The sequence below is a fragment of the Dipodomys ordii genome, unplaced genomic scaffold (assembly GCF_000151885.1).
Source record: "Dipodomys ordii isolate 6190 unplaced genomic scaffold, Dord_2.0 Scaffold12, whole genome shotgun sequence".
In the NCBI taxonomy this organism is placed as follows: domain Eukaryota; kingdom Metazoa; phylum Chordata; class Mammalia; order Rodentia; family Heteromyidae; genus Dipodomys; species Dipodomys ordii.
This window is the reverse complement of record NW_012267228.1, coordinates 13,196,137-13,217,523: the sequence shown is the minus strand read 5'-3', so window position 1 is coordinate 13,217,523 and position 21,387 is coordinate 13,196,137. Positions and strand designations below refer to the sequence as shown.

The 21,387-nt window shown below is 40.3% G+C and overlaps 1 protein-coding gene across 7 annotated transcripts in view; it reads right to left on the bottom strand.

Annotated features, from left to right (window-relative positions):
* Foxp1 (forkhead box P1) overlaps positions 1-21,387 on the bottom strand; it is a 340,880-nt gene that overhangs the window by 86,680 nt on the left and 232,813 nt on the right. For 5 of the 7 annotated variants that reach the window (XM_013010482.1, XM_013010488.1, XM_013010485.1 and 2 more), the window contains 3 exons: positions 9,779-9,916; positions 8,641-8,730; positions 3,062-3,215 (listed from right to left, as the gene is read on the bottom strand). In XM_013010482.1, coding sequence (XP_012865936.1) covers positions 3,062-3,215; positions 8,641-8,730; positions 9,779-9,916 — 382 coding nt within the window. The remainder of the gene's footprint in view (positions 1-3,061; positions 3,216-8,640; positions 8,731-9,778; positions 9,917-21,387) is intronic. The other 2 variants (XM_013010484.1, XM_013010486.1) reach the window with 1 other exon arrangement.

The window sequence follows — 21,387 nt, the reverse complement described above, 5'->3', positions numbered from 1 at the left end:
CTGAAAAACAGCAACAAAAATTATGCCTTCATTTTATTATATAAAACCTCCAGGGGCTGGGGGGAGAGTGAGGAAGGTCTTTAAACTATCCCTTTCTCTCTCTACATTTTGAGATGTCCACACAGATTTAAAGTAACTTAGTAAGGCCATAAATAGGTATGTAAAAAAATCTTGATGATTGTATTAGGAAGCCAGCATTACCAGCATTTTAAACACAAACCCCTTGTGCCTGGCTACATTTGTGTGTGTGTGTGTGTGTGTGTGTGTGTGTGTGTGTTTCAGGACAACCCGTCCTACATTTGTGTGTGTGTGTGTGTGTGTGTGTATGTTTTTCAGGACAACCCGTCCCTTTCATTATAAAAGAAAATGCAGGCGCAGGTTTAAAAAATGTATGTTGTGGGGACAGTTGACAGATTACTGTTCATGGAACTCAATTTTACAACCCCAGGTATCACTGGCTCAAAGACAAACAGAGTTGATCAACCTTTTTCTGTCCTTGTGCATCCATACCCAGGTGACCATGTTCAAGCAAGCAGAAAGTTGATTTAAACCTCATAATGACATCAGTTTTAAGCCATCATCTCTCTGATAAAAAAGAATTGTGTTGTAGTCCAACAGGACTGAATTCTCAAGCCACTTTGGCTGAGGGGGTAGGGGAGACAGAGTTAACCTCTTGATTCAGTAGTGATAGCAACTGACAATATGGTTGTTTTCTGCAAGGGGCTGGTATCAGAAATATTTACATTTATGCCATCTTAGGAACACATACAAGACCCCTTAGGAGTCTAAATATGCTTCTTCCTAATGTTGCAGTGGCTAATAGTTATAGCAGACTGCTAGGCATATCAATCAATGCCATGGCTAGTGAATTACCTACCGGTGTCTCTGATATGTTACTGCAGAGATTACACTTCATGCATCACCACATTCATTTCTTTCACATTACACATGAGCTTGTCTTGTCACTGCCCAATTGCCCTCTTTTGGACAGCTTAACTGATGTACTATAACAATGAACCCTAGTGAGAAAACTTAATAGTATAGGAGCGGTGGGAAAAGATGAGAGAGGGTGAAGCATGAGTCCAAAAGGTGGGGCAGAGCAGCCTTCCTTGTTTCCAACAATAAACCAGAGGGTGTAATTAATACGCCTTGTAACACATGCAAGCCCACAAATGTATTCTTGGCCTGTGTGGCCTTCCTCTTCCCCATGTATAGACTCAGTCTCACAGAGTTTCCATCTGATCAGCACTAGAAGAGATACTATGCACCAAGCAACTGAGACATCATGGCAGAAAGGTGGTGAAGGGTAACAGGGAAGTCAAAGGAGGGAAAAGCACTGGTCTGAACATGAGAAGCCAAAATGAAAATGAAACAGCAACAACAACCGTAGAAAGAGCAAAAGGGGAAATAGCAAGTCAGGCACAGTGGCTCCTGTCTGTAATCCCAGTTCACAAGTACCCAAGGGAGGAGGATCACTTGCGCTTAGGAGTTTAACAGCAGCCTGGGAAACATGAAGAGGCCTCCGCCTCACAAAAGAAAAAAGAAAAGATGGAAGTGGTGCTGTGGCTCACAGTGGTAGAGCACTAACCTTGGACACAAAAGCTCAGGGACGGCACCCAGGCCCTGAGAGTTCAAGCCCCATGGCCCACCCCCCCAAAAGAATAGAGCAAAACAAACAAATAAACACAAACAAAACAACCATAAGGAACAAAAGTTGGGTATGGCTTACTCAAGAGATGAGTTAAACTCAGACACACCCCACCGATCCACAGCACACCAAGTGACTAGACAAATGACCACACATTAAGCAACACAAAGAAGGTGTCACATTTTCAACGTTTTCACAGGCAAGTGAAGCTAAAACACCCAAAGTGGTAGTCACCTGTTTTTAAGGCACATGACATACAGGTTCAGATGTAATAGAGTTGAAAGAACACAGGCCTTGGTACCATCAGTCAGTCTTTGGTATCTGTGGGATGCCCTCTTGCATACCAAGATCCAAGGATCCCTAATATAAAATGACATGATATTTGCACAGAACCTACACACATCCTCCATCACCTCTGGCTTATTTATGCCACTTAATAGACCCAATAAGAACACTATGGCCATAATCATTATACTGTACTGCTGAGAGATGAATGACAAGAAAAAACTATGTGTTCAGAACAGACACAGACATCTTTTATTCTGCATTATGTTCAATCTAGGGTTGAGTAGTTGAGAACCAACTACTTGGAGGGCAAATCAGATTTTAAAACACAGGCAGGCTAGTTTCTCCTAGAAGCCTTCGCCCTCCCTTTGTCTCTCCTTCCTTTCTACTTCTCACGAATCCACTTGCTTCCACATCACACACGTGAAGTCAGAGGTGCTGAAGCCAAGAGGACACTCCACAACTCTCGTGTTTCTATGTCTTCAATGTCCAACCAACCACCCTGGCATAAGAAGTAACTAGTTTTCAAAAGGCATTCATAAAATCTAGGCTCTTCTGTCACTTTTCAAGGAATCCCACTTTCTGAAGAACTAGCAATGAATAAGTAACTAACCTGCTCAAACATCAACAAATATTTTTTAAAAAAAGAAAGCAAAAGACAGAGAAAAACATCATTTAAAAAAATAAAGAGATTGACTGCAATCATATATAGAAAACTAATCCAGAATTTATCCTTAGACACTCAGAATCAGCATTAACACAAAGCAGTAGTAAGACTGACTTAAGGAAGGTATACTACGTCAAATTTGCCTTAAAATGACTAGGAGCAGAAAATAAAGTCTTCCATGGCATCACACTGAGAGGTTCCCAGACTTCATTAGATGTCCAGGAAGGCCAAGGTAGCATTTCACAGTGTCTCCAGACCCGTGCTGATTTACAAGGGGTAACACTCCCTCCTGCGAGCCTTCAGATTCTCCCCAATCTAGTTTCTGACACTGGCAGGCTCCGTAACTTCCATTAAGAGCCCATCAGCTTTGGATTTATAATAATCTGGAAGATGCGAAGACAGCCATGTCACCCTCTCCTTTCCCACGGGGCCATCTTGCTGTCTGTGTAGTCAATGCATACCTTGAGCAAGTGGTTGGAGGGGAAGGGCAGGCTGCCCGGGCTGGATGGTTAAGAGGCCTTGGCGCTGCAAAGACAGGAGGTGCTGCTGCTGGAGCTGTTGCATCTGTAAGAGCTGCTGCTGAAAAGCCAACTGCTGGGTAGCCACCTGCTGCTGCTGTAAGAAACGGGGAAAGGAGAAAAAAGGAAACGAAACATGAGATGCCCACTTCCCAAGGAAGGTAACAGTGGAGACATGTCAAAATTCACCAGCTTCAAACACTGAGAACGTCACGAGAGATCCTGGAAGGCTCAATGTCATCTTTAAAAGGGACGGGAACACACCACATCTGAAGGGCAGTGCGCTACCTTCCTTCTGCTTGCTCCCCTAGGAAGAGGAGTCCTCCACTCACTAAGACACCTTGCCTTCTGGTGGGAACAGCCTGAGTTTGGTAGTCAAGATATGAACTTTGAGACTTTGAAATGTGTAATTATTCAACACTTGAAAGATGACTGCATCATTCCAATCTGGAGGGATTTGAACCCTGAACCTTTGAGGTGTTTAAAAGCACAAGGTGCCTCCCTCCTGGCCTGCATCGGCAGGAGCCTTTAACTACTCTGTTTATCACTTCTGACATAAATAAATGAGAAAAAATCAGACCTTTGAAGAAGAAAAACTTCATCTAATATTGTTAATTAGCCATGACAAACGATGAAATAACATTGTAAATCTTTCATAGAAACAGCCACTAGATTTTAATTACACACATTCATAATTTAGCAAACAACATCGTACTCGACTCTGAGGGCTTAATAGGAACGATACGACACTAAGCTGCAGATCCTTAACTTGGCTTTACTCTCAGAAATGCCTAGGTCTCCTTGTTGGTCCTGAGTCCCCAGTCTGCTTTGTTCTTGAAAAGAAGGGGCTTTAGGATATGATAAATATCTTTTCTTGATTGGACAATGACAGGGGGGGAAACTTTTGTTGTGTAAAACATCAATACATCATTCCTGTGTATAGTGGGCCTTGCTCCAGCCAAAAAAAAAAAATTAATGTAGATTTCCTCAGTAATTATCTGAGTGATAGAAAGATAATACAGTACACTAGTACAATAAATAGAAGGAAATTATCTAATATCCTTAATCTACTAGGAATCATACTGAGGTGGAGATCCTGGCCACATCATGGCTAACAATTAGCAAAGAAACTTAACCCTTCCCAAACTGGAATAAAAAAATTATAATTAAAAAAAAAATCCTCAAGAAAACATCAAGATCTCTTCCTAATTCTGAGTATCTTATTCACAAGGTCAGAGAGAATTTGGCAACTACAAGGACTACCCAACCCTTTAATAGTCTGCCTGTTCTAGTTAATAACTACACTTCACAAACAAGTGCATTCACTTAACCTAACACATGACCTTGATCTGATACATCTATAAAAGGGCCCGTATACCAAGACCTTCTGATGCAAAGTTCAAAGAAGAGAAGATCAGGGGCTTCCTCTCAGGCTCCATGTAGTTTATTTAACAGTTTAAAAAAGAGAAAAGAAAAGAAAAGAAAAAAAGGAAAAGAAAAGAAAAAAAAACCATCATTCTCATATTAGCAACCAATTTCAGACTTACTACCACGCCACTGAGAGAGTTAATTGAGTTTCACTCCAAAAAACAAATTCTATACTGGGAACAACAAAAATTTAAATAAATTTAAATGAAAAGCCCGTGTTTTCATTTTAAGAACAGCATGCAGAAAATGATCCAATTGTTTTCACCCCTTCCCATGTTATCACATTAATGTAAAACCCAATGATAGTTATATTCATGTCCAAGTGATTTTTTTCACTCTTTCAACAGATATTAACTTAGGACATTAAAAAAAAATGGGGGTGGGGGAGAAAGAGAAGAAACATTGATACAATAAAAGAGGGGGGATTAGATCTTGTGGAAGTAGGCTATAAGGGGGGGGAGGCCGGGGGCTGGGGAGGGCATTTCCTGTCTTACTGTAAATGAAATGTTTAAAAATTGTGTATTTATATAAAATGACTGATGCCTTTGCTGTTGTCTCTGTAGCCATCCCTAGGAAAGGCTCATGAAAGCTGTCCACGTTTGAAAAGCCAGGATATAAAAGTATACAAGGCCCATTGTCCACAGAAAGAATTTAAAAGCAACACTGGTTGCCAAACTGTGCTCTCCACCCAGTTACCAAACACAGGATACGATTCCATTTGTTTACTTCTCACAATTGAATGCATACAAAAAAGGTCTCTGAACAGTCTCTGACAGGTCAGTCGTCAGTGTTAAAATGCTAAAATACCCTGATAAACCCTGCGTTTCAGATCCCCTCCCTAGAGCCGCAGTCAAAGGTCTGTTTTCCTTTCTTTGGCTACTCCCTACTACCTAACATAAACTGTCATAACTGCCTGGACAAACGGCCCTTTTAAAACAATCAACTCAGCCCACCTCACCCACACAGGATAGCATCTTTTTTTTTTGTCTTCCCCTGCAGCTTGATTTAAAGGGAATTTTGACTCGACATTTCTACACCACTCTTGTCAGTATGAAAGAGGGGTCCCTTTAATGGCCAAGCCTGTTGTGAGTATTTTGGGTCTGACCCAATGTGGAGCCACTTTCTCGAGGAAACATCTCGAGACAACTTTGGGCCAAAAATAAATAAATAGATAAATAATTTTTTAAAAAAAATAAAAAAGTGGCAAAGGCATATTGGTTGGGTTGAGGGTCTAGCATTTTACTAAAGTAGTAACCCAGAAATAAGAAGGGCAAGATATACTTGACAATACGAAATTATGAGTCTCTAATGACCAGTGGTTCACTAAATTAATATACTTTATCCATCTGTCAACATCCAAGTGCAAACCTTGTTAAAATTGTAAATAACCACCAGGCCACATTATGAAACTGCTACCATGTGACTCTTTCTTTTCACACAAAAGGATCATCACCTGCAGGATAATTTCAGGGGACTGGACTTTCCCATCTCAGGAAAGAAAGGACGTTCTTTCTTTACAACAGTGTTGGTCATTGCCAGTCTTGCTCGTCTACTGGCATCACCAAGCCTAAAAAGTCCACAAGTGGGCCTCTCTCTGGATACACCTAAGGCCACCCATCTCCGGGTCATCTACATTTGCCTAAGAGAGAGAATAGTGCTGGACCACAGCAAGCCGACTTGTCTTGGAGATACTCAGATGTGGCTTACCCTGTCCAGGTACAGGCACAAGGTCTTCCCTTTTCACCCTCCTTCCCCAACCCCCAGCCAGAACCAGCCTATTGGTGCTTGCTTTCCTGACCAGAGCAATTTGGAAGAGTTAACTTTGTATCCCTCCTTCTGCTGAACAACTTTCTCCATCCCATTTCTTTACCGGTCCTTGGAGCTCCTCTGAACTTTCATGTTCTCCCAGAGTGCAGACATGCATTCCAAACTATGTCTAACAGACCAAATAGGAGGTTAATAAGAAGTGGCAAGAGAAAGGAAGAACACAATCCCTGGTAACTGATAAGAATGACAGTGGCAACCCTTTTTTGTTTGTCTTCAAATATAGAGTTAAAGATCTTTAAAAAACTAAATTTTGATGCCTTTGAAAAGAAAGGAGCACAAAATAACAACAGGGGGTTATTGCCTGCAAGCCACAGGGGAGAAACTCCGCGATTCTTATTCTCCCTTTTGAAGGCTGTTAGAAATCGGATTCAAAAAAGCAACAGCAGAAGGGAAAACCTCTTGAGGCTGTAACCATTTCCTGTGATCATGCATAATGTGCTCCAAAAGGGGGTTTTTACCAATTCTGTTGATCAATTGCACCTCCTTCATATCCCTTCTTTTTTCTGCTCTGTTTACATCTGATGTGTCTCAATGACAAGCACTGTCTGAGACTGTGAAACAGGCCTGTCATGTTGATTTATGGGCGCATCAAACCACAACTTGTCCAAACTGAAGCTCGCAGTTCATTAATTAGAGAGTTGTGACTTTGAAGTCAGCTTTCAGACTGTGGTTTTTAACATTTGGCTTAATTTATATGCTCTTGAATGTGGATCTCTAAGGAAAAAAACTGAAATTCCCTTCTTGTCTTTGAACTTCTTTTGACCGCACAATAATCATTTCTTTGTCCAAAGTGATGCCTGCAATCCCAGAGTCATTAACGCGCATTGAACTGCCACTGATGAGTAAGCCCTGCTGAATTAGAAAAACAGCCAGCAAAACAAAGCTGAGAACCTTCTGCACAGTGATATCTCACAATTACATGCCTTCCCTCCCTGTGCCATTTCCATTTTAATTACTGTTAGTCCTTTAGATTTACATTTTAGACACTTTTTAATCTGTTCCCTTTTTTATTATAGCAGCACCCGGTAGCGCGCCACTGTACTTAAGGTTGTGTCAGCATTTTCATTAAAACACCTCCTCCCTTTCACCCCAAAACTGCCCCTACTCTGCAGGGGTTTACAGGCAGCCTGCTAAACAGGACTCTAGGGTGAAAACTTGGCAGAGAACGGGAAATGTACCCAATTTGTGTAGAGGGAGGAGCCGGTCCAGGGAGACCGTCTGGGTCACTCCTGTGTGTAAAATTAGCGCTGTCTGAATTTATACTCATGTGAGGGACAGGGACGTGCAGAGTGAGCGGGAAGACTCCTTTCCTCCCTGCGAATGGAAGTAGTAGCCAAATGCAGAGGGCCCTGGCAGAAGCCATGAAAGGAGACCAAGCACCGTTCAAAGAATTATAAAATATGCCATCCCTAGGACAACATGTAAGCCTACTGGCCCACTCCAAAACCACATGGGGACACATTGAATTATTGGAGAACTCTATACTGGGGAGAAGCTGTGGTAATAAGGCACAGGTGTAAAACTCCCTGACGCAGTCTTACCCACAATGCACTGTACAGCAGGTGAGCTGGAAGGCCTCATATTCTGTCCAGGACTACAACTGTCTATCCTGGGTAGGGTGGTCCAAAATAATAACTTACAGACACCACAAAGCACTAAGCACACAGAAACTCATAGACCATATCGCCTTGCCCCTAAGTAATCATGCATATCCCAAGCCAGTGTCTCCCTTAACTGGAGTGTGTGCCTTTTGCAATTATTATATGCACACCTTTCTAAAGGAAGTTAAAGATGGGGATATTTGATCATGTTCTAACTTTCTTATTTCTTATTTCAGAGTTAGTCTTCTCATGGAAAAGGACATCACTACTCATCCAAACGCCCACAGCTGGCAAAAAGAAAAAAGAAAAAAAAAAAGTAGGTCCTAGAAAATCTCGTGTCACTCTTCCCAACTACAGGCTGGCCCTCAGTTCTGTTGGCCGATGTAGCCCATGTTATTCTACCCACAATCCTCCTGGTCCTCCTCTCACAGATCCGCATGCAGCCATAGGGTAAAAATATGTGGCCGCCAGCAAATGGAACCCAAGGAAATTTAAAAAAAAAAAATCTGAACACAAACAGGACAATAACTCTCGGCCTGAAAGCTGAGAAGCGATAGAGTCAGCTCCGTTGTGCAATCATTTAAAAGATGAATGACAGTTTAATAGCCATGAGATAGTCCTCTGGGATCTGTGGTTTGAAAGTAAAATATGGATCGTCGTCGGTACCTCTTTCGGCTGTTTCCCAACATGTTGTTGTTGTAAAAGTTGAAGCTGCAACTGTTCTTGTTGTTTTTTATAAAACTCTTGAAGCTGCTGCTACAAAGGAAAGAGAAAAACGGTAAGTAACGTGGGGCAGTGCCAAGCCACTGTCTCTTTCGGTGCCATATACAAACTGTGACTTGAAAAATAGCATCCTTTTATCTGTAATGGCCTGACCTTTAGTTTGATACTCAACAATAAATTCCACACACACTGACTATTCTTGGCGTTATTGTTTGAGAACTAATCTCAAGAATGAACTGATGAAAAACATACCATTTTTCTACACAAACTAATTAAAACAAGGAATGACCTTTGCTTGTACAACAAAGGCAGCATGCCCTTGTTTTGAGTGCTGAGTCTCCACCACTAGCTTTCTAGATGCGGGCGTGGGGCAGGATGGACCGGTGGTCATGTCAATGTGGGTCATTGGCAGTTTTGGGTGCTTCCTTTGCATCCTGTCCTTATCACCCCATACCAGTAACTCCTCCCCCTTAGCACTCTGCCTCATTTGTGCTGTCCAGGTGCCTGTCAAGTAAGAATGTCCGATCCCCGTGACACCACCGGGGAAGCCAGAAGTTCAATTCAACATCAGCCTCTACAGAGGGAGTTAAAAAACAAAAACGAGAAGAACAAACAGACAACTCTGGGTCTCAAAACTAACCGACTCCAAAGTGCTTCTTCATGTTAAAGGCAAAAATAAAATTGTGGAGCTTCCAAGTTGAAATGGGGACTTCAAGAGCTGTCATATTTAAAGCTGCCCCAGACGTGCTCCTTGTTTTGCTTTGATTCACATCATTTCGAAGCCGCTGGGCTTACCAAATAAAAGAGTGTAAAGCCACGTAAGCCTGAAAGATCTTTTCCCTTCCACCAAGTCCAATTACAGCCCTAATCTCAGTCCGCGGGGTATGGTGCAGGCCTGGGCTCTAGACACTGCTGGGAAGGACTTCTCTCCTTCAGGGATGCGAAGGCAGCTGATCAGGCAGGGCTGGGTTTGGGCACTGCCCCACCCAGCCTGCTCCAGGTGGTGAGGCATTGTGACTGGAGTTTGGGGCCTTGGGTTGGACTGGCACTGGAGGAAGAACAGGAGCAGGAGAACCGTTACCTGTTGGAGCATGAGGGCCTGCTGCTGTTGGAGGAGAACCTGGAGCTGCTGAGGGCTCAGCACTTGCTGCTGGAGGATTTGCTGCATTTGCTGGGGGGTGATAACTTGAGGTGTCATCATAGCCACTGACACGGGAACCTAGAAAGGTAATCAACGAAGGGTGAAAAGGAAGCCAGGTGATCCGGAGCGTAGCACACAGCTCCCAAGTTCAAGGGCAGGCAGCCATCCACTCAAAGAAATGACTAATTTCTCATGTAATCATATATAGGCATCCAAAGGGGACACAGCCACAAATCCTGTGTCATCTCCTATGGAGTTTATTCCTATTCTGAGTACAGTTACTATTCGGGGATTTTACATATTGGGCAAGTGCACTACCACTGAGTTATTAACCCCCTCCCGCCCCCCTCACTCCAGTAATTTTAATTACTCAGGAGTTAATGAAACAAATTTCATTAACTCAGGAGGCAGAGATGTGAAGATCACAGTTTGAGGCCGACTGGGCAGAAAAGTTTATGAGATTCTTATCTCCAATTCATTACCAAAAAGCTGAAATTAGAGCTGTGGCTCAAGTCAAAGAGTGCTAGCCTTGAATAAAAACCTCAGGGACAGTAGTGCCCAGGCTCTGAGTTCAAATTCTACTCTCAGGTGTGAAGCACATACACATGAAAGAAAGAGAGAGAGAGAGAGAGGGGAGGAGGGGGAGGGAGGGAAGGAAGGAGAAAAAGGGAAAAGAAAGAAAATTGCACAGAGAGGGTAGTTATAATATGCTGGCAAGGAGGGGGGGACTTTATCAACTGTACTAGGACTGCAAACAACAATCACAATTTCTCATTGGGAACAATACTTTGATCAAGATGAGCTATAGGATGTGAATCCAAACTTGAATCCTGTTTTAAAGAAGGCCAATGAGAAGAAATCACTTTGCAGTTGGAGCTTACATACCCCACTTCTCTGTGACCAATGATTTTTAAGAGCAATCCCTGAATACTCAGTCTGGCAGAGACCGGAACCTCAGATGCACCTTCCAAACTTGAACACAGACCCCTCCTATGATGCCTTTCGACCTTCCTTATTCACCTAGCATCCAGATGTCTCCATTCTTTCACACTACGTTCGATACCATTAAAAGCTGCTTTCCATGACATTTCAGTGACAAACAGCTATAGTGATGAACTTGATAGCATTTCATATTTGCAACTGTTAACACATTTCTGCACGGGCATCTTTGCAGGGAACCTGCACACAGTATCTGAAAGGATGATGTCTTGTTCAGATAAAACACTGACATTAAAATGACAGGCTGTCTTGGCCAAGGTTACACAAATTGTATTCAAGCGGATACCTAATGACAATGCTATGAATTCTGCAAGCTTTCTAGAATGTAATTTAGCTATTCAAAATAATCACTGCACTTGTGTTTAATTTGCACACTACATGAGAACCATTTTGTCAGTCCCCGTAATGCAAGAACACTATTTCATGAAAAATCAACCCCCCCCCAGTAAAAAAGATAAGGAAAGAAAAAAAATGAAAGAAAAGACAAAACCCGTCCGTCTTCTAAGAGTAATATTTAAGCATCTTACTTTTTTTTTGGTTTCTAATCAAACAAGTGACAGCAAGAAGCGAGAAGCAGTAAAGGATATACTTTGTTAAAAAGGATCTACTGTCATCTCATGTATTACAATAAAAGGTAATAACATGTTTTGCACTTTGCCTGTGAGCCACTTTAAAAAAAAATTCCCGCAGACAATAGCTGATCAGAAGATAAAAGAATTTTAAAAAAATCTTTCAGGGGAACAGTAAGCAAAAAGGAAGAACTGCAGTATTAATTTTATGTAACATAATGTCTTAATATGCAGTTTATCTTGACTTTTTCACATGATTTGTCCTGTCATTTGCATAGCGAGCTCTCATTCCTAATTTCACAGTCATTATGCACTGATGTCCCGATTTCTCAGCATCACTAATTTTGATGAACTAAAAATGGTTCCTGAAGGTCAGATTCATGTACAGCGGATGTTCTTCTACTGGATGTTGTGGCATGGGTGTTGATAGGCAAGTTTCTAGTGTTTAGAAAACACTAGGTAGAGCGTTTGAAAAAAATTTCATTAACCCAACTCTGGAAGGTCATCTATGAATCCATTCTACTGCAGTGGCCTTTTAAGTATGGATGCAGAAACACTGTAATTTAAAACAGATGGGCATGTCTGAATATTTTTTATATGCAAAAAGGGACAGATGTATATGAATGGATAAATTATCCTTTTAAAAAGATAATTCACAGCATGAAATATCACCAATGATTGGAACAGTGAACTTGCGTTCAGTCTAGGGCAAACGCCAAGAAGACATTATCAAAACATCTAACCATCTACAAATTAATTCCAATTAGTCGACTTTGTCTTCAGACGGAAGAAACTTTTTGAATTTTTAAATATGTACTGGCTTGTCAATCACTATCTTTTGAGCAGCTGAAGCCAAACCATCACAATAGAAGTTTACTTTTCCTTGAGAGTTGCCACAGCACCATACAGGGAGTTCTGATTAAGCAAACAAAAGAACCATGTTTAAGGTTTCTTCTTTTCCCCCTGCATTTCTTGGATGATGTACAACATAAATATTCACCAGCCAAATTTCTGATGGCGATGAATGGGAAAACACAGGAATAGGGTGGTGTAAACTTGAAACTGAGGATGAACATGTAACTTCACAGAGTGTTCATAGAAATCAGTACAGAAGTGATCCCCTTGCATGCATTGAAAATGACCTAATTTGTAAAAGAGCTATGGAAATCCTACATGAGATAGGGGTACATGCTAACTTTGGGGGCAATGGAAATGCTGGTTATTTTGATAAAGGTGGCTGGCCATACATACATACATATATGCTTAAAAAGATTATTTTACAGTATATAAACTGTCCTTCAACCAAATGGATTTAAAAAGTTACCTATAGTACATGTAAAATTGGTAGATGATAGATTAAGTATATGGATAGCTACATAGAGAGCGTTCTTAAGTCTGGTAAATAGCATGCATCTTCTTAAATGAGAAACACCACTGTCCCTTGCCTAGCAATAAACCGATGGGGCTCAAGGGAAGAGACTGACATACATGGATATTTTTTAACCCCCCACAGATGGATAGGAGTATAACTCCCTCGCCCAGTTACTTGCTCATTGTTCACAGACATGCCGCCCAACAAGAGAATAAACTTGACTCGGGCCTGCTTTTTCCCTTTGGACATTATGATGGAAGGTCTGATGAGTAATAAAATGCTTCCAGCAGCAGGCTCAACCCAGGGAAGGACTGGAACAAGAAGCTTGAGTAATCCTCCAAACCTTCTGATCAGTCTCTGAATAAGCAGAAGTGAGCCATTATATTTCGATGGCCTGAACTTTGCTTTTACTATCTGAAAGCACATTTTCACACCATTTTAGCTCTGAGCCTCCAGTGTGGGCTGGGGCTTAATTTATAAATGCAATAAAGCTGCACATCCCCGCATCTTCCCCCACCCCCAAGTTTCTGCTCCAACATGTCAGGAAGAGAAGTTATGAAAAGCTTTAACAAACATACTCCAATGGACCAGAAACTATGGTAGGGTGGAAAAGAAAAAAGAAAAAAAAATCAGTACAGTTTAAGCCTTTAAATAGTTAAGAATTATAGCCTATCTATGCACTCTCAATTCCCAGCGTCCAACTTTCTCCTATAGCTAGTCACTACTAATACTGAGAATCAAAGGGCATGCAGGACCAGAGAGGGGCTATTACAGCCCACATTTTATTGGCCATTACTACCGAGGTCATTAGCGGCAAGAGTGATTGTAGCAGTCTTAACCTATTGATCACTGTAACTACTATCATTTAATCCTGTGTTGAATGTCTCAAAAGCGGCTAAAGGCTCACAAGAGAGAGCGCTTGAGCATTGAGAAATATGGCCAAAGCTTAGAAATTACACTTTGATTCATAAAATCTAGCCAGTGGTTTAAATCAATAGTATTTAAAACAGTCTTGTGAGTTTTTAACTACAGCGACCTAATATTTATAGGCCCCTCTTTGAGAGTACTTAGTGAAAATGAAACTTTTTTTTCTTTCTTTTCTTCCCCCTCCCAATCCAGGCTTACCCACTTTACCTTCCCTGAGATAAAACAACATTCATTTCTCATGGTTTGTATAACCACAAGGCTCATGCCTTACCTGAGTGTTCTAGCTAATTCTAGATTTCCCTCTCTCACATAAGATAATTTAAATATAAGCCCCCCCTCAATATCCTTGATACTGTAGCTATGTTAACTGTTTGAGTATACAGAAATGAGTAGGTCTTATGAGTTAACAATGAATCATAGAAGGTAATTTATGAAGAACTAGAATGATTCGGTCTAGCTGCCTTCAGGGATCAGAAATTCAAATTAAACTTCTGGCAGACATTTAAAGAATGGTAGCATACAAAACTGAATTTAAACACACTCTCACACACACATACATTTAACACTCCTTAGTGGAGTTTCAAGAGAAAATCATGAATTGAAAAAAAGTGTGTGTGGGGGGGCACGGCCTGATATTCTGTTGACTGATAGAAACTGGGTGTGGTCAATCCCAGGTACACAGAGACCCCTGAGAATGGCAGAAATAGAGCTGTTTTGGGGCCATCCCCAGCTGCTGGTGGCTCAAGCCTGCTGTACCAGTGACTATCTTAGAAGCCCTGACAGTGCTGTGTGAATTCTGCCTGATCCAGTTTGCTTTTTCTCTAAAATGAATCTACATCATCTGAAAGCCTGGAAGACTATTAAAATAATGTCTCTATTATTCCAACCCCTCCCCTGCTTCTTGCCCATGGGGAGGAGGGGAGGTAGGGGATGGGAAGACAGGGGGGAAAAATCTGAAAAGCAAACAAACAAATAAAAAAAAACACATTCCCAGAAACAATACTCCTTCCTAATCCAGGAGACAATTGAAGGAATTGGGTGGGAGGTAAGATGGGCACAATATAAATACTGAAAAACAAAACATGTTATCATTTTTGCTCTCCCTTTAGTGTACATTCAAGTTAACTACAAGTAAATAGTGCCCAGTGTAAACCTGAATAGATTTTGGCACATGACCACTTCCTTGTTAATGGCTAGGTGTGCAAATAATAAAACTGGGAAGAAAAAATAATTGTACAAAAGGCTTTATTTTCATTAACCTACCACTGAATTTACTCTATTATATTATTTCCAAAAATGATTTGGAAACCACTTTGAAACTCTGATCATTCAATACATGTATGTCCCAAGAAACTCTCTTCTGTACTTTCAGGCTGTGTTTAGATGAGGACTGATCTGGTTAGCTAAGTGTCACCTAGTTAATCATAGAACAAGAGCAAAACAAATTAAATTAGAAGGCTCTAGAATGTCAAAACAAAACCAAACAAAGAAAAATGCCGTTTCAAAAGAAGAGGAAAAGAAAAAAGGAACTATACCAAACTGTGTAAGAGCATATAGAAGCTGGCTCATGTGAGAGAAGACAACATATAACCATTGGCCTCCTGAAAAAAAACAAACCAACAAAAGAGAAGGGGAGGGGGGATAGAGACAGGTTTCAGAGTTAAAACACCAATGGATACAGCAGATGTATCAGCAAAGGAAAAAGTTAAGGAGCTTCTGGCATTACAAAAATAAAACATTAAAACACCAACCAGGTACCATGAGCAGTAGCTGTAGCATACAGAAAAGAAAATACATTCCTGACATAATATTTCAGTCTTAAAAAAAAGCATGCTATTCATGTGAAAAGTATAATTCTGTTTCATTATGGAATTCTGCTTTTTGTGTAACTCTTTTAAAGACTTAGCTATTTTGTTACAATACTGTACAAAGCATTAAGGCAAGTAATGGTTATTATATTAATGTAAAATCACCTAAGTAGTCAGTCATTAGCATAACTGTTCTCTCAGTAACAATACAACCACCTATTAAAATTTTAGAAAAAAAGGATCTCTTTAAAATGCAATTAGCATTTCATTTTTAAAAATCATTTTGTTTATTACATTCTATCAAGAAAGGCTATCTTTCTTTCATAAAGAATTGTAAGGCCAAGACTTGCCTGCCAATCAGGAGTTATTTCAGGTTATCAACCCTAATAAGCCATCTTTTCCAAGGCTCTCACTTCTTTGATCTTTTAAATTTTTAAAAGTGGATAAATTCATATTTGTTTATAGTACCAATGGATCCTCCCCAGGAACCCTGTCAGGTCCCAAACGTGCAAAGCAGTTACTCCACTAAGAGCCAGCAGGATGGTATGAGCTCTAATAAGTATCAGCATTCTGAGCATAAACATGTAAAGTTTACATATATTAAATCATCTCCCATCAGCTGCTGTTAAAGACTGAAAACTACATTTGAAAATAATCAGCCAGTAAGTAGTGGGCTATTCAGCCTGGCAAGCATTATTCCTTATATCAAGATAAAATGTCTCCTCATTCCTTTTTCAACCTGTCTTTTCCACAGGCAAGATGGACAACAATTTAGTGTACATAAATCAAATATATCATGACATTTTGTGTAATAACAACAAGAAGAATCACTTTCAAGGACTTCAAACAGGGAGAGGGAGAGAATTACTCGAGAAAGATTCAAAGAAAGAGTCTATCCACAGATCTTTAATTCTTTCATTGTATGTTATTTGGCTGGTACTGGGCCTTGAACTCAAGATCCTTAGTTCTTAAAGAGAAAGAGAAGTGGTCTTGGCTAAGTGAGTTCTCTTAGACTGAAGCAGCATTTAAAAAAATTAATGAAAGATAGCAAATCTATCAATCCTATCTAAGACACATGTACAATTTAAAATAAGGGAAGAGAACATGTAGAATATATGAGATAGAAGATATGTTTATCTTTGGCCTCCTCCCTTCCACTTTTATTTTTGAGACTAAGAATGAAATGTATAGTTCTTTACTCAAACTTTAGCCAGCACAGAAACATCACAGGAACTTAAAGTGCAAATAGTATTTTTCCCATATTGTTAGGGTGGGGGGAATCTCTAAAATGAATTTAAACATGCAGCTGTGCCAAAATTAGATTTGTTGCAAAGTTTTATAAGGCCTTCGTTAGGGTACAACCATTTTTCTTTTCCTTCCTTCCCTCCCTCCCTTCCTTCCTTCCTTTCCTCCTTCCTTCCTTCCATCCTTCCTTCCTTCCTTCGAATTACAACTTAAGATTCTGAAGCTATGTAGTTTCTCATACCTACTTGAAATACCTTCACCTTAAACATCACAGATAAGCTAAGGGTTGCAAATGAGATTCTAATGAGAAAACATAGGCTGCCTCTTTCATAACTTTACCATTCATTGATTTATTTTTAATGAAGAGAAAATCCAATCACAACCTCCCTATATGTGAAAGGTCAGAAAAGTGCTCCAAAATGCCTAGTTTAAAAAAAAAAAATCCAGGCAAGCAGGGGAAAGTGAAGTGGCGTGACAATTACAGTAATTGGACAAAAAGCCACCCCCTTCTAGAAGAAAAAAAAAAGTAAAAGAAATTAAGCTGCCAGGACTGTAACAGGTTAGATGAAAAAAATCAAAATTTAATGTATTCTCCCCTGTGTCATCTTGTTTTGTCAAGACATCAAATAGAATTGGGAAGTACAAAATAACAAGCCCTTGAGAAATCACAGAAGCCGACCTTTTTGATGTTGTTGATTTAGCTTGTTCTCAGTTATTTGAACAATGATGTTTCAGATTTAAGGGCAAGATAAAGCTTAAAAATTAAAACCTGGTACCAAGGAATTCTAAAGAGCTCACTATAACATAGTTGCTAGTAACCCGATTTGAAAATGAGGCATAATGTATGTGCTCGGTACTCATTTTACTCAGCCTACATTAATGTCTTCAGCCAGGTTGACAGAGTGACTCAGAAAAAAGGTAAATCCTATCATCTAGAAGTAGAAGGCCCGTGTATAGCTCTTTTCAGAGAATTCAAGTGCCTACAAAGTGCAGAGGGCTGTTTAGCTATGAGGGATGAGTTTTCTTTTTGCAATGAAAGAGGAAAAAAAAGTTTTCTATAAAATGCTATTTAGGAAGGGGGGGGGGGTGGGAGAAGGTCAGGACTATGTGCCCTGAAATGACCAAAACAAGTATCCAGAAACACTCTGCTTCCAAGAACACAAACCAAATCCTTCACCAAGCAACAAATTTAGCATTTGGAGCCAAGATTATTCCCAAATCAGGCATACATAAAGTTAAGGCCCCAGCTACCTACAAATCCACAGGAACATAATTACTAGCCTTATCTAAAATATTATATACGAAAAATATACAGAAGCAAACTACGACCACAGAGCTGTCAATTTTTACATGCAGACATTTTCTACTAAAGCCTACACAGAAACCCCCCAAAAAAGCAGCAGATTCAAAACATGTTTATAAGGCATTAAAAGTAAATAACCCGATATTTACAAGTGCTAGAATTTATAAAACCTACACAGTTAAAAAAAAAAAGGCTTTTAAGGCTTGTCTTTGTCATCAGATACATATATTAACATGTTAACACCCAGAGAGACACAATGTATATGTATTTTGTTTACTCTAACCTTCTCTGGTCAACTGTTGCTGCATCCTCTCTTGATTATAAATCACAATGAACTAATGAAGTGCATCGGAACAGGTCACTGTATTTGCCCAGTTCCTAAGAACATGGTTTCAAGGTTCCCCTGGGCAATGTTCAACCACAGTTTAAGCCACATAACTAAATAAATTTCTCCAACCTTTTTCTTTGCCAATTCTAATTTTAATCAAATTTTAGTATACGAAGAGAAGATGGCCACAACACTTTCTCAGAAACACAGCAATTCAAACATTCCTGTCACATCAGCCAAGACAAATCTGGAATTGCACTGCTTTTCATTAATCTACATTTTAATTTCGCTGTATCTTACAATTGTGTTGAGGCTGGCTGAAAAGTTGTAGAACTGGTCAGTGTCATAAAAGAGTTTATCTTTCAAGTGACAGCTCCTGACACTGTGTAAAGGCAAGTCAGCAATATTGAGGGTTTTGTTTTTTAAGGTACATTTAACTGCAAACAAAACCAAAAAAAAATCAAACCAACCATTCCGATCATAAGCTTTCTGATGATTTATGGTTTACCAAATGAGCAAGGTTACGCAACACTGAATGCTTTAGATGCATTATTTCAGCTAGTTGAGATTTAATTAAGATCACAGCCTCTAAAATCCCTGTCAAATGAAAATGCAGGGAAGACAATACACTATATATCCTCACGCACAATGTTTCCATTCCATCCTGGAAAAATATGAGTTAATCCGCGTTTCTATGGCTGCAGACAAAAGTTCACTAATTTTGTTTTCTTTTGACACTTAGGTTGTTTTCTATTATATGTCATGAGATCATTCCCTTTCAGGCAGGGAAGGAAAAAAAAACCGAGAGTGAAACATGTTGCAGAAAATGCACTTGACATTATTATCCGACATTATCATAGCTTGGCTATGATGTCATCACGTTTTCATATAATCAACTCATGCTTAAAAGTTTCATCTAATGAAATATGTTTACCAAAAAGCACAACACAAATGGGAGGCCTACCTTCTTCCAATTACTTGGATTAACTCATTTTCTTAACTGACCAACTTTTTGTCAGACAATCTATACATACAAGAAGAAAAGAAAAGTTCTTGAAGCAGACAGACAAATATAAAGCCCATTACCTTCACTCTATAACTAGTTCTTAGGGTAAAGAAAAAAATATATATATATATCCTTAATGGATACTTTTTCCCTTATAGATTAATATTGATCCATTATGCTCTTTCTGTTTTGAAGGGAAAAATGGGACCCTGTGTTTTTTTTAGCTAGTGAAATATATTTTGATTTGCATCATTTTAATATTTGGTTGCTTATCTAGTATGTTATAAATGACAGGTGCTCCTGACAGACCACTACACAAATAACTACCTTGCCTGAAAAGGGCTAATGCAGTACTAATGAACAATAAATCAACTTTGATTATCAAGTGTCAGCCCAATCCGTTTTCAGTTCAGCTCTATCATGATCTAGAGAGTACGTCAGCCAGTGGCTCTGGGTAGGCAGGTCTGTATTTTGGTTTCATTTTAACACACTTTTTCACTAAAATGGGTCAGGCCGCTACCAAGGAGCACACAAAATACCTTGTCTTCAATTTATGCAAAGGGTATCAACTTGAAGAAGGCGTCTGTCGTCCTCTGGTTTAGTTGGTGAGAAATGTTAACACTCAAAAAAGCCTTGTGTTCTTTTAAACAACAATAACAGCAGCGGCGGCACATCAAACCCTACATCAGAATCTTAATGTGAGCATGTCGGAGGTCTCTTTGCCTCTGACATTGTAGCTTGAACCCTCCAGCATACACTGACACTCACATACACACACACACACATATTTCTCATGAAAAATCTATTACAAACACGCTACACAAAACAGGGCCGTTTCTGAAATAAAGACATCAAATTGCTTTAATCTTACACACACACACACACACACACACACACACACAACACTGGCTTCTTTTACACTGACTTCAGAATGATAGAATACATGGAACTTAAGTTTCTCCCCCCCCCCCAGCAGATTAGTCATTGATAGCATGATTCACATTTCCTGTTATCAGGTTTAATTCCCCCCCCTTTCCCCAAATGTGTCACATTCAGAAATGTTGGAATCTATGGAAATTAGGTAATTTGCATTTTAAAATTGGCTTGATTAGAACATTTGGTCTGTTTGGGCAAGAATATGCAATTATTAGATATTTTACTTATAACTGGAAGGCCCTGAAGGAGTTAATCTCAAAGAGGAAGAGTCTATATGTACTTTGCTCTAAAACTTTACCACCCACTTCCTAACACTATACCTGGGTGGAAAAGAAAAGAAAAAAAAGAAAAAAAAAAGTCCCATTCGTACTGACCCGTCTTTCATTCTTTCGGACAGTTGGTGGCTGTGTTCAGAGCAGGTTCAAAAAGGAGAACCCCCATGGCAAATTCTGTCAGGGCTTCATATCCAAACCCAAACTCGGCTCTCAGATCACTACTTTCATTCACCGGCAAAGTGAAGCCGCTCAGACGCAGGTCCTCCAACCTGCCGGAGCACGCTCCCCCGGGCTCCCTCCAGCATCCATCAGTGGGCCCCCAACCCTACACCCTCCTCTCCCCCCAACCCTCCATTCCCCCCACCCGATCCTCGCCTTGTGGGAACTCCTTGCATTTGCACAGCTAAGCTGAAAAAGTGCCCAAGACGCATCTAGAAACAAACTATCAGGAGCAAAGCAACAGCCACACGGGTTCCGCTGAAATCCGAAGGCGCCTCGATTTCACACGCGCTCGGGGAAGTGACTTCAATCCCACCCCGGATACGTCCCCAGAATGGAGTGCGTGATGGCGAGGGTTGTTTTCTTCCCCTCCTTTTTCTTTTATCCCCCCCCTCTTTCTTTCCTTTTTTTTTTTTTTAAATCGAAGTGGCAGCCTGAAGGCCAGACCAGCGGAAAAATGAAGATCGCCAACGAAAAGAGACCGAGAGGAACACTCAAGCAGGACTTCCTCCAACTCCCCACGATACCCCACCCAAGAACGAGGGCGGGCGGCGGCGGGGGG